General features: G+C 35.0%; 1 protein-coding gene across 1 annotated transcript; it reads left to right on the top strand.

The window, feature by feature from the left end:
* Positions 1 to 12,215: 12,215 nt before the first annotated feature.
* On the top strand, positions 12,216 to 12,884 carry LOC107776039 (uncharacterized). The gene has a single exon (XM_016595850.2). The coding sequence runs from the start codon at positions 12,216 to 12,218 to the stop codon at positions 12,882 to 12,884; it is 669 nt and encodes a 222-aa protein (XP_016451336.2).
* Positions 12,885 to 14,475: the final 1,591 nt, after the last annotated feature.

Raw genomic sequence — 14,475 nt, forward strand, 5'->3', positions numbered from 1 at the left:
CGATTTTGATACAAAAAAGGGAGTTTGTTGTAATTGCAGAAGCAGGACGACGAAGAGCACCTCAACTCCAGCTTCTAAATAAGTAGAATACTAGTATGGATAGTGCAGAGCTAGAATTTTATTATGGATTAAACTCAAAAGTTTTGGTTCAAATATTATATTCTTTTCGATAATTTATTAAATATATATAAAATATTATTTTAGAACTCCAATAAATTAAAATGATTGAAATTTTTAACTCATAAGTTTTAAATTTTGGTTGTGGATGTGAGCAGGGGTATCAATGGATATTCAAAAACTGACTAAACCGATCGATCCGTACCGCACTGAACTGATTTTTAGGTTGTTTTTTTTTAAAGAAACCGTAGGTTTTTATATAAATCTATAACCGCACCGATAATTAGGGTAGGTTTTTTATTTATGAAAATAAACCGAAAAAATACCGAACCGTACCGAATAAATTTTACATGTGGAAAATATATTTATATAGTAAGTTTAAAAATAATAATGCATTAAATTTTTCTTTGGACCTTGGAATTATGAAAATTGTTACAAGCCAACAAGTAATTAAACTCAAAATGCTAATTCCTAAAACCTATTATGCTACTTCTACTTAAACTAAGTTATTTCAAGTATTTTCATTAGCAAGACACAAAGTATTCTAACGATTATAAGTAGCAAACTACAATGTATTGAATATGTTTCATTTCATATAATTTAGATTTGTCTTTTTGAATATTTAATATTCTATAGACTTTATTCTTGATTCCCAACTTGGTTATATCTTTCCACTCGTGTGATTTGTATTTTTTTTTGCCTTTGCTTGGTTTCTTTTTCGTTGTTTGTAGAATAGTTGATGGATCTATACTCTAGCCATCTTTCATTTTTTAAATTCATCACCCTTTAAACAGTAAAAATGTCTAGAGAGTTTTGCTAAGTCCTATAAAAGAACATATGTTATTTCATTCTACTTCTACTGGTGAATTTTACATGATATTTAAAAAAAATCCGAAAATTAACTTAACCGTACCGATACCGAAGAGAAACCGGCATGATTGGGACGGTTTCGAAAATTCTAATTTTGATTATACATAATAGAATAACCGAAAAATTGGTATGGTACAAATTTTATAAAATAACCGCTGAACGGAACCATTGACACCCCTAGCTGTGAGTATGCTAAACATTTGAGATTTTTTTATAAATGAACTCTTGTATGAGAGTCTATCACCAAATAGCATGAGTAAATTTTTATTTAACTTGTATATATTTATTTAAAATAATTGTGCATAGGTTCTCTGAAAATTTTATCTTCCGTTTAGAACAATACCATTTATGATTTTGACACATATAATTAGCATTAATATAAGAATAATTTAACTAACTAATCTCTTATATCTTCATTTTGGGACTTATAAATTTTATTTTTAAGCAAATCAATGGATATGTGCATTTCTTCATTGAATTTTACGATTCATCCTCAAACGATTGCAAGCTGAAAGAAAATGAGTAACAGGACAAGCATTTTAAATTTTTCCATATTCAAAATAGGTAGAGAACTCTATAGCAGCTACTGTGGATTTCCTTTGTCGTTTGAATATTTTTATAATACAAATCCTAGCATTGGAACATAGCAGGAACTTGTTTGCTTACTAATTAAACTGAAAATATAAATGAAGCTCAGACACTCACCTGGCCAGAGAAAGTAATATAGTTACTGTAAATGACCACATGTTTCAAGGAAGCCTTAAAAAGTGAAGGTGAAAATTTGAGTTAATTAAAAGGTTTTTCAAGTTTATCTAGTATAAAACCAACCACATTTAAATTATACGTTGATATTTCAATGAAACTAAGCATCTATTATAAAAAATATATTCACTAAATAATCTTATTATTATTTAATTCTTGCGTTATAATCCTCGTAGTATAATTTGGATATAATTTTTGCGTGGACCAAACGATCCCTAAAATAAAACTTTTTTATAATCCCATGAGCAACAGTGGAATAAACCTATATAGTGAGGTATTTATCTAGAGTTTAGTTTTTAATCTTTTGAATGTTAATCTAATGAGGTCCTTTGCTGATCATGGTGTAAGGGCACATTTTCCAAAGTTTTCTTTTTGCTAATTGAGAATCCGGCAAAGGCAATTTTTTCAAATAAGGATACTTTTTCTTCATTTCTTCGTCGGCTCCCAAGTAGCCTCTTTAACTTGTTGGTTTCGCCGTAACTTTCACGAAGACAATTTTTTTATTTCTCAACTTCAAGACTTGCCTATCAAGAATGGCAACTGAAATTTCTTCATAAACATAATATTTATTTTTATTTTATGTATATTTACTATACGCTGACTCCCATAAAATAAAAAAATCTAATAAATATATATTACGTATATTTATTTTAGTAATAAAATTTATTTTACTCTCAGCAATGATTTTACGTATATTTATTTTATGTCAACGTATAGTAAATATTATGTATATAATAAAAAATCTAGATACCATTTGAGGTTATCTAGATAAAAATCATTGCAAATAAAAATTAACGGTATATAACATTTCTTAGTAAAATATATATTTTACGTATAGTAAATAGATAAATAGTAAATAAATTCTATGTATATTTATTATTTGCTATCTAGATAAATCTGTCATCTTAATTTCTTTCGGTAAACAAGAAAATAAAGGGAACAGATATTTTGTCAGATCTTAGATTTTTATTAAAAAATAAAATGTGTTTAGTGTTATGACTAAAAGTGTACCACTTTGTTAAAGTAAATGGACTATTAGTGCTCCATGTAAAAAAATATGTATGACTTTGAGTCTAAAACTAAAGATAATATATGTTTTTGGGCTTTTTTTTCAGTGTTATGATTAAAAGTATACCACTTTATTAAAGTAAATGTACTATTAGTGCTTTATATAAAAAAATATGTATGACTTTGATTCTAAAGTAAAAAATGACGTATTGTTTTGGTCTTTTCTTCGTGGTATTCCCTCGAATAAGAAGTAGGAATAAGTAAAATATGGTTGGCGGTTGCCTCTCATCTTTCTTATCTCTAAGGATTTGCTATAGAATATAAAGTGCAAAGTGTTTTCTTTGTTTAACCTAGGCAGCTAGGCTCATGAGTCGTGTCATGATTCATGATGATTAACATGGGCAACAATCAACGTAATCTAACCCAAATTTTGCAAGGTGACTACGCCAACGTACGGCTCTATAAATATTTTTTCGAACTTATTGTTCTTAAAAATTATAAATTAAAGTTAGAATTAATATGTCATTTGACTATTGTTAGCTGATAAAATTTTATATCCGACACGTGTTTTACATTGTTGATTTGGTATAAATATTAAAGTATTAATTATCATTGTTTGCTTCTTGCTTTTGAGTTATAAACAGGTGTCTCACGCATATGAATTGGATTTTGTTATTCTATGTCAACCTATTGAATGCTCACCAGTCACCTCCTCTTTAAAGTTTAAACAACTCGTATATAGAAATTGTGTAAAAATAAATTAAAGATTATAGACGTTAAGAAATACATGAGATGTATCACGAGTTGCAAGCTACTTGTATTTCCCATCATTGGAATTAAGCTAATTATAATCAGCTTAGTATTTTCGAGTATTGAAACACGATAATCATGCATATAAAATAATCGGAATACTGTTTATGAGATTTCGTGTAATTCCCTCAATCCAAGATGTGATTTCAGAACGTTTTCCTTCATTCAAATGATAGATTTACGTTTTCTTATGCTCGGTTTGTGCCCCTAGTTACTTAAAAAAAATAGTATGGGCCCTGAAATTAAAAAGAGAATTTGATGTCTTAGCCCATGTCAGAAGATTCATGATTTTCGTGACACGAATTTTACTCTAGGATCGAAATAAAATATAAATTATAAAAGACTTCTTATTTGTAATTGAATTCACTAATCATTATTTCTTTTTCACAATATTCGATTAGCAAATCTAACATTGGCGGCGGGGAGGGGGTTGTCTCAATAGTGATAACCCTTTCACTCTTCAAAGAAATGATACATGTATCGAATGTTCATACGAAAAAGTTGACTCTTGCGTCTGGAACTTAGGGTATCGCTCCGAGAAATCCTTTCTTTCTCGTCCACTCAAGGGATGCGGATACACCTACGCGAATTACAGATGATAATGACAAGAATAGTAGGGAAGTTAACAATATGTAGAGTATGAATAAGGTAAATTTGTTTTTTGGGGCCTCGCCATCTGAACTAACTCTGAACAAACAATGTATCTATCTGATTTTGTTATTATTTTAGTGTTATCTGCACTCAGCTAGTAAGTAGAGATATGGAGAGAGGGAAAAACTTTGTTACAGTCCTTTCTTTGATTTCTTTTATGAACTCCACTGGTCGTTGATGAATTATAGGGGCTTCTCGTAATATATAAATGAAATTTTATATCCTGCCTTATGATGGTTTCAGGTCCCAATTCAACATATTTTCGTTTTTTGCTCCTGCTTAGCAGCAAACCAGTATTTTGTATTAAGTTTCTGAAATTGGTGGAGAAATGAGCTATTACTTCTTTATATAATCTTAAGTTTTATCGGATGTCCCCGAAGGAACTCTTTATATGATCTTAAGTAATTTTTACTTTATGAGCTATTAAGGTTAAGTTAAGCTCAACATTCGTTTTCAACATTTCATTAATCAAAGATCTGAAGTGAGTTCAAAGTGTTGGCCTCAAGCATCAGAACCCCAAAATATTCTTGGGCTTAATAACTAAGCTTCCTGGCCCGTACCAAGATAGTCCAAACCTAATGGATTTAGCTATTAGAAAATAGTCACCTTTAACACGTGCTATTAGAATTTAGCTAGCATTTGTTGATGGTCAATTTTGACAATCCCTTTTAAAATTAATTTACTTATACTTAATAATTTAAAATAAATATTTTTGAAAGTATTTTTTAGAAATAAATACTTATTTCCACAAATTAATTATTAGTTTTGAAAATAACCACATGACATCAGTATTATGTAGTTATAAATATACTCATCATTGTTTATATTATTAAAATAAAATGCACTGTATAAGTTTTATAATTAATGAGTCATTTCTTAATTTTAATTAAATAGGTCACTATGTTAATAATTCGAAGTTAGTGTCATAATTTAGGAGATAAAGTATTTTACAAATAATTGCAATAGTTAGTAGTATATATAATAATTATAATTTTACTATATTTTATTAAGAATTATTAAGCTTATTTAATTTAATTATAAAGGGGATCAAAAGAGGCTAAAGGCTATATTTGTAATTCTCAATTAAACACAAAGTGGCTATTCTTTATTTTGGCCCAAATGACCAAGCCCAATCCAAAAATACCCAACCCAAACAACCTCTTCAATCCCCGTTGGCAATCCTTGCCATTACTTTTTAACCAATCACGGCCTGCTACGTCACCCATCTCCAACACACACAAAACAAACACAATTGATTTGGGATGTACGTTTATTAGATCAACGTCCCACGATTTTTTATGCCACTTTCTCTTTAAATTAAAAAATACCACGCATAGTTAAATCTTAGCTGTTAGATCATAAAGATCAAACAACCACCTAAATTCCGCATAGAATCATTTAAACCCCAAAATATCGGGACCGTTGATCTCAAAGATCAACGGCTCTCTAACTTAAACCTAGAGACCCCCCCCCAATCTCTCACACCCTAATCATTTACCACACTCCTCTGCCGCCTCTCTTTCCCTTTCCTCTATCTCTTTTCTCTCATCCCCATCAGCCATCAATCCTAAAACCTTGCACAAATTCGTGCAAGGTCAACCAAATCAACACCCAATCATCCATCTTATTCTTGTTAACCATGATTCTCGATGGTTCTTTCCATTTCCACCGATAAACTTTCAAACACCTAAACCTGAAACCCTAAGCTCGAAGGGAAAAACCTCAAATCATCTGATTTCTCTCATGGGCTATCAAATCGGACCATGCATGGAGTTTTTCTCAGAGTTCATCATGAGTATTTGATGTCCAGAGGTCAAACGCAGTGACCTATGGACAATGAGCTTTAGCCGATGGTTTCTGAAATTCAAATCGCTCAGGTAAAATCTCTCATTGCTTTTCACCTTTCCTCGTCTCTAATACACTCTGTCTCTTTAGACTTTCCCCAATCTTGCTCACATCATCTACCATACGTTATCTTTCACGCACAATTTGAATATGTTGAAACCCTAGAGCCATTAAATAGCACTATAAAATAGGGAATTTAATGTTCTCACCTAACATCATCTACGCGACCAACAATTACCTAAGAGCTAGCACAAACACAGAAGTAATTCTAAGATTTCTTAAATCTAGGGTTTCTTACTGATTTCTGGTTTTTCTCTTTTTGTTTCTGAGTGTTTTCACTGCCTCGAGCTTGAAGCTTTAGGTCTTAAGCAATTAGAAGAAATCCTTATTTGGTATGCTACCCTCGAGAAGGTCAATACACTTCCAACTCTTCTCTTTTGATCATCTTACTCAAATGTCATGAATATGCTTGTTGTCTTCTGCTAGTTGTATTTGTTCATGATGTTTGTCATAGTATAGAAAAATATTATTTTCAGTTTATGATAAGGTGTTGCAAACTTGTGATCACTTGTTATGCTCCTAAGTTTATTTAATTAATGTTGATTAAGTTGTTATGTATCCTCAATGATTTTTATTTCTGAATCCAAACAGTTTACATGATTAAGTTTCCTTAATGTACCTTAATGACTTCTCATGTTTACCTAGACCTCATAGTTTTCATTGACGATTCTGTTGTGATCTCTATCCTTACACACTGTTTTTCCATATTATGTTGCTTTGTAGTCGAGATTGTTGTTGATAACGCTAACTAGGATAAACTTGAGAGTGCAATGTCTAATCCCTCACCACTTAACTAAAGCATGAGAAGTTTAAGTGTTTAAGTGTTCTCCTATCTATACAATGTCTGTTAACTCTGAGAGTTACTTCTGATGTTATTATTATGACAACCTTATATTGGTTGCATCTATATGAAACAGTCTTATTAATGTAAACTCTTGTGAACCTCAATAACCCTTCTGCATGTATATTCGTTTACAATCAAGGTGTCTTTATAAACACAAGACAAATTCATGACTACTTTTAAGTTTGAGTATAACTGCCTTATGTTTAGATGTAACTCTCAGCTGCATAGCTGAGTTAAACCCGTTTGGTACATCACTTTTCTTGCCTTTAATCTCTTTATGACATTGCTGCACTTGTGAAGTTTACCCTGTCTTTGTGAGACTATTTAAAACATCTATGTATAGTTGATTTTAAATATTATATGTACCCCTGTTTGGCTTCATGATTCCATACTTTGTTTTGAAATTGTACTCAGTATTCTCCTTCCTGCCAATCTGAACTGAATCTGATTTTTAAATCCTATGAGAAGTTCTTTATTGTTATTTCCTGAACATGATGGTTTACTTAAGGTTAATACTATTATGAGAATGTGATCCTGTTGAGCACCTTTAGGGATTCCATTGTTTAAATCTGTAAGCCCATAGTTCTACTAAGAATCCTGATCATGTTCTGGTATCTTTGATAACACCTGTAGAAGCTATTTGATTATGACTGTTTGGTTGAACCATTACTAATGCTTTAAAAGTTCCAAGTAGTGTTATGAATCTATGCATGTGCTAGTGGCAAAACCTAAGCTAACCAATCTGTAATTAATTTGCCAAGGCAAAAGTATCAACATTTCTGGTTTGCTGCATATCTCAGCTCTGTGTTCTTTACCTATCCTTTGAATGTGATCCCAAGTGTTTAGACCTTTAACAATAATACTATAGTGTTTCTCTTCTATATGTGTTTGAAATCTATCTGTCAAACTTGTTTAATGAGTATCATTCATTAAGTATGGGAAATAAAGTTATAAAAATGAAACTATTCTTGTGTCTTTATGCTACTCTGTTAGGGAGACGTATACTTCTATGGTAGGTTGTATTGTGGTATTTGGTTTACATTGAAAGAGTCTCATTGGCATTTAAACATAATAAGAATAAATGAGTCATTAGTGGTTAAGGGTATTTAGGAGTAGAGTTTAACTCTAGGTTGGACTGCTCTCCCCGACACAAGCATTGCCCTGGGTCTTGAGACCCTTGGGAACTTTGAAGTGTAGGGGTCTCCAAACGGGGCATCGATCTTGAGTGGAATTCTCTCCGATAGCCTTTAATTCATTGACACTTGTTATTCTTTAGGGGTTTAGTGTTTAATGATAACGAAAGGCTTTCAGTGTAAATTATTTGCCATATATAACCACCACATTAGTATAAATTCTCATGGTATTTGAGCATTGATAGTTTTATATATTTTGCTTCAGTCATTTATTTATATGTTTGATGCATGACTGAACATATAGAATATGTGTCTAATGACTTTCTCTTCTTCTTTTTGAACATGCACATTTGTTTGGGCCTGTTGAGTTACTGAGGAACTCTGGCCCAAGCCCAGCCTTGCCATATTTTCTGAAAATCTGAAGTCAGTTGTAGCCACACCTTTTACTACTGGACCTGCCTCTTTGAGGCCCAAATACCAGAGTCCAATCCTCTTCTTCTAAACTCCTTTATTATTCACTGTCTCGTCGGTTTAGTTTTATTGGCTTGTCGTAGTTTGCTGCATCTTTATTCTTATTATATCTCACATGTATACAACGCTTATATAATTTGATTGAATGCTTTATCTTATACCTTAAGTCATATAAAACATAGGCAAGCCTTATATAGCATTGGATTAAAAAATAATTAGTTAGTGACTAATCCCTATTCGCTAATTACAATCAGTTTATATCATTACTATGTTTTAGCTCACCTTCTTGTCTTAAAGATTTTGAAGCCCAAAGCTTAGAAAAATGGTAGCCCCACTTTCAAAAAGGAAGAAACCAGACCAGAAACACAAGTCTTATCTCCAAAAAGGAAATCAAATTATTTCGAAAATATGAAGTGCTATCGTCCCAAAGGATTTCCAACAAAAATAATTTTTCTTCAAGTCTTGAAATCAAGGTATATCTTAGGCTTACCCCATCTCATTAGAACAAAATATACGCCCCTTGCTTAGGAAGAAGTGTTTAAACTTAGTTCTCATTTCACATACTTTCTCAAATACAAACATCCTATATCTCTTTTCAAAAGCTCTTTTTAAGTATACGTTATTTTCCTTTATAAATTCATTCCCCCTTTAAACTACATCCTCCCTTTGTAAGAATCATGTCCTAATATACGATAAGCCATATCTCTGGAACACTAGTTAAGGCATAGTATAAATAATTGATTCCAAATTTATTCTAAGTCCTCTGAAGCTACCTCAGGTAAATTTTAAGAGGTGCCTAACGCCTTCTTCTTAGAAGAACAAGAACCCTTACCCATAATCTCATCGGTTAGCAGACTAATAAAGAATACGACTTAGTAATTAAATAGGTGCCCTTGTATACCTTTAAATATTAAGTGGCGACTCTCTTTTATTAACAACAGAGAAACCACAAGTTGAATCTTGTTTTGACTAATGCAAAATAGGGTGCAACATCATTTGAAAAGCTATTAGAATTTAGTTACTCATTTCACATGAAAAAATATTTAGACAAAAATATCCCAATTAAAATACAGAATAATTTCAGCAATCGGTTCTAGATTTCGAAGCTTAGACAAGTGAAATTCCATCACACTATACTGGAGTTTGAAAATTCCTTACATGTAAAACTCGAGCACCGTATGCTTGAGTTCGAACCAGTTTCAAACTTTCTCCAAGACAAATATGTTTAGTTCACGGATTAACAAATACATAATCTATAGTTAACTATTAATTTTTACAAGGTAGATGATTCAATTACTAAAGGAACTTTAGCATCCAAAGAGACTATAACCTAAAGAAGTCGTGGGAGAAGGATAGGCAGAACACCAAGTTAGTTGGGCTCTATCTGTATGGGATAAAAATGTAATATAATTCGAGCCTAATCAAAATTAAGAAGGCATTCAAATGCCCCCACGTATCATCAATTTTACTTCAACGAAGGATGAGGCGAGGTTGAGGACTCAACAGAGGTCGAGGACGAAGATGTGTACTTCCTTTAGCAGAGCAGTAACGTCTAGTTTTAGAAATAAGACTTTGAAATGAATATTCTTCCGATCCGTACTATTAAAGTTTTTGTGGCCCATGTGCCCTTATAAATAGAAAGATATGTAGCTGTAGGAGGGAATTGGACATTCATTGTAAAAAATAACGCATTGACATTCTCTAAAAATTCTTGTTTTATCATACACATACAAAATACACCTTTTCTTCAAATCTTTATCTATCTTTTCTCCCACGATCCAAGATGAATCCGAATATTTAGAGGCTTACCAATCATGTGTCTTTGTCAGAAATAATATCAAAGAACTCACACTTTTCGGGTGACTCCAATGCATTTATTTATATAAATGTCATTCATTGCTATTTATTGTTATTTAATGCTACCTCCTTTATTTTTGAATCATTGAATATAGCATTATCGTCATCATTTATTGCTACTCAAACAGTATCCTTGATATCCCGCTACAAAATTGGTTAATCTATCTTTTGGATATTAATATTGGCAAAGATTAACTCTATTTATTAGAAAATCTAATTGTTTAAACCTAGATCTAAATTTTGGATCAAACAGTTTGGCATCGTCTGTGAAAATTTTCTCCGCCATTTTTTAGTTTTCATTAGATATGCAACTCACGTGACTTGTTAACCTAACAAACCACCAAGTTTTACTTTTCTCTGTGCGTACACAGGTCTCAAAGGAAGGTAACTAAGGAAACGGGACCAAGGCGGCAGAAAATATCCCCCTTAACCTCATGAATTCTATCAAAGAAGGCTATGACTCCCATGATAAGAGGATAACGCCCACGACCTCTCCCAGACGAGAAACATCACCTCTACCTTTCTGCAGCACAACAAAACCAAATGGGTAAGGGGCCTCCACGTCCACGGGAGAGGGGGCGCTACCCGCTATGAAAAAACTCCTCAAAGCATGGCTAACTGATACTCTAATCAGCGTGCTCAGTAAACCAGCTCCATTCACGACCACAATGACCATGAGAGTCCATCCAGCACAACGCGAGGACAAACAGGACAACCAAACAGACCCTCTGACTTCAGGTAAAACTCACAATGTTACTAACAATGTAGGTGACAACGTCCTCTCCTCCATGTTGAAAAGAATGGAGGAAATGGAAAACGAGAACAAAGTGCTCAGAGACCAAATAAAATAGCACCAGGAACGGGTAGATAAATTACTTGGTGCCCCCAAATTGCTGCCAAAACGGGACACCGGCAGATTCGTAGAACAGTCGTATAGTGAGGAAACGTCTCCACATGCCATACCAAAGACCTTCAAGATGCCTCCATATCTCAGAATCTACGATGAAATGACCGATCCTGAAGATCGTTTGTCTTACTACGTTACCATTGTGAAAGGCAACGACTTCGCCAAAGAGCAGGTGTCCTCTATCTTGCTGAAAATATTTGGCGAAACCCTCACTAGAAGGGCATTGACATGATATTCATAGTTACCAGCTCGTTCCATAGAAACATTCGAAGAGATGGCCGACAAGTTCGTGAAGGCACATGTCGGGGCCAAGAAAGCTGAAAGAAGAGTAAATGACATCATCACCATCAAGCAATCCCCAGGAGAGGGACTATGGGACTTCCTCGCCCGATTCAACAAGGTGAGGACGATTTTAACAAATGTTTTCAAAGGGATGGCTGTGGCAACCTCTTAGAATGGGTTGAGCAGAAAGGGTTCGAGAGCGACCAAAAGGCTACTGAGTCGGTTGATGAAGTATCCACCAACCACTTGGGATGAAATCCATAATACCTATTGTGCCGAGGTCTGAGCAGACGACAACGGCCATAATAAACCAACTTGACGACTCACCTCGGTACAATCCGAACCTAGGAAAGAACGCAAGGATAATAAAAGGAGAGGCCACCCAATATCGTGGCCAAGCAAAGAAAATACCAACCCTTTGTCAGGACACTAGTTCCCCTTTTGCATTATAAAGATGGCCTATCTAGGCCGAGATCAAGCCCTCACAGGAAAGACCGAGGTATGCCCCCTTTATTATCTGCTCACAATTTTTGCGTATCGCCTAGAGAAGTGGTCTACGCTCTCGAGAAGCTAAAAAAAAGTCAAATGGCAACCAAATATGTGGTCGGACCCAAACACAAGGAAATCTGATGCCCTTTGTGAGTTTCACCAGGAACGTGGACACAAAACAGAAGATTGCATCACCCTGAGACAAGAGGTGGAGAACTTGCTGCAACAAGGGCACCTCAAAGAACTACTCAGCGACAAAGGTAAGAATACCTTAGCAAGTGGTCAAGAATGCCCAGGCCCACCAAAGCCCACTTCACCAGCTCGTACCATCAATATGATTATTAGTGGCAGCGACAACACATCTATCAACGACATCAAATTCACCGCAACCCACAAGCTCAAAACATCGATCACCTATGAACCATATGATGGACTCGAAGAAAGTATCATCTTTGATGAGTCAGATGCCGACAATTTGACTTTCCCTCAAAATGATGCGCTTGTCATTACTTTACGAAATTTAGATATTGATGTTAAAAGAATTATGGTAGATGACGGAAGTGGAGCATGCATCATCCATCCCCGAGTCCTCACACAGATGAGACTCGAGGATAAGATAGTGCCACGTTACATTACACTAACCGATTTTAACAATGCAGTTGAATGGACTTTGGGAGAAATCACACTCCCCGTTCTCGCTGGCAGAGTAACTCTAGAGATAACAACCAGGACACCACATACAATGCTATCATGGGATGACCATGGATACTCCCCATGAGATCCATCCTTACCAGCTTATACCACGCGATCAAATTCCCAACACCTTGGGGAATATTCAGTGTACGAGGGGAACAACGTACATCCCGGGAGTGCTTCGAATCGCCATGGACAACATGATAACTCAACAAAAGAAAGAAAAGGAAAAAGAAGCATACCAATCAACAGGGTTGAGGTCGTTGCAGGGCAAAGCCAAGGAAGTCATTATGGACCCTGAGAAGGTCGAAGCCGCTAAATCAACCATAGAAGACCTCGACCCCATTCAGATAGATCATAACGACCACAACAAAAAAGCCAACATTGATTGCAAATTCCGAGAACCAGGTAAATTTAGTCAATTCTTAATAACTAAAGCAGATTTGTTTGCCTTTACTCATGCAGATATGCCAGGCATCCCCAAAGAAATCACCACACACAAGCTGAATGCCGATCCCTTCTACCCCCTATATGGCAGGTTAAACGAAAGTTCAACCCCGCCATCAATGAGGTCGTCCCCTAAATGGATTGCCGATGTACTGATGGTTAAAAAGAAAAATGGAAAATATGCGTGGACTTCACAGACCTAAAAAAAGCATACCCAAAAGATTCATTTCCACTGCCTCATATCGACCAACTCATCGACGCAAAGGCAGGACACGAGTTGGTAAGTTTTCTGGACGCCTACTCGGGTTACAACCAAATACTCAAGGAGGAAGAAGACCAAGAGAAAACTACATTCATCACCCGCAGGGGAACGTATTGTTATAGGGTCATGATATTTGGGTTAAAGAACACAAGGGCTACCTTTCAAAGGTTGGTCATAAGAATGTTTGAAGATCAACTCGGCAAAACCATGAAGGTGTATATCAACAACATGTTAGTCAAGTCCGAGAAGAGAGGACCATATCGACCACCTAAAAGAATCCTTCGATATACTAAGAAAGTATGGAATGAAATTGAATCTCGAGAAATGCGCGTTTGGCGTTGCATCGGGAAAATATTTGGGATTCTTTGTATCACAACGAGGGATTGAGGTCAAACCAGATCAAATTAATATCGACCACCTGAAGAAAGCCTTCTACTTACTAAGAAAGTATGGAATGAAACTAAACCACGAGAAATGCGCATTTAGCATAGCCTCAGGGAAATATTTGGGCTTCTTAGTATCACAACGAGGAATTGAGGTCAACCTAGATGGATGCCCGAGTGTGTACAAGCATTACAAGAACTGACGGAGTACTTGTCATCACCACCCTTGCTCTCAAAGCCCGAGCCTGGGGAGCGCCTCCTAATATACGAAAGTAGAGGTAAGTACGGTCTTGTTTCGAGAAGACAAAGGTACGCAATCTCCAATTTATTATATCACTAAAACACTTGTCAACGCCGAGATGAGGTACCCTCACCTCGAGAAACTAGCATTGGCCCTGGTCGTAGCTTCACGAAAGCTTAGACCATATTTTCAGTGTCACCCTATCTCGATCGTCACCACTTTTCCTTTAAGAAGCATATTACACAAACCCGAGTTGTAGGGGAGGCTGGCTAACTGGGCCATCGAGTTAAGTGAGCATGATATCACTTATCAGCCTCGCATAGTAATAAAGTCACAAGTACTC

Source organism: Nicotiana tabacum, chromosome 17 (genome assembly GCF_000715075.1).
Source record: "Nicotiana tabacum cultivar K326 chromosome 17, ASM71507v2, whole genome shotgun sequence".
NCBI lineage: Eukaryota > Viridiplantae > Streptophyta > Magnoliopsida > Solanales > Solanaceae > Nicotiana > Nicotiana tabacum.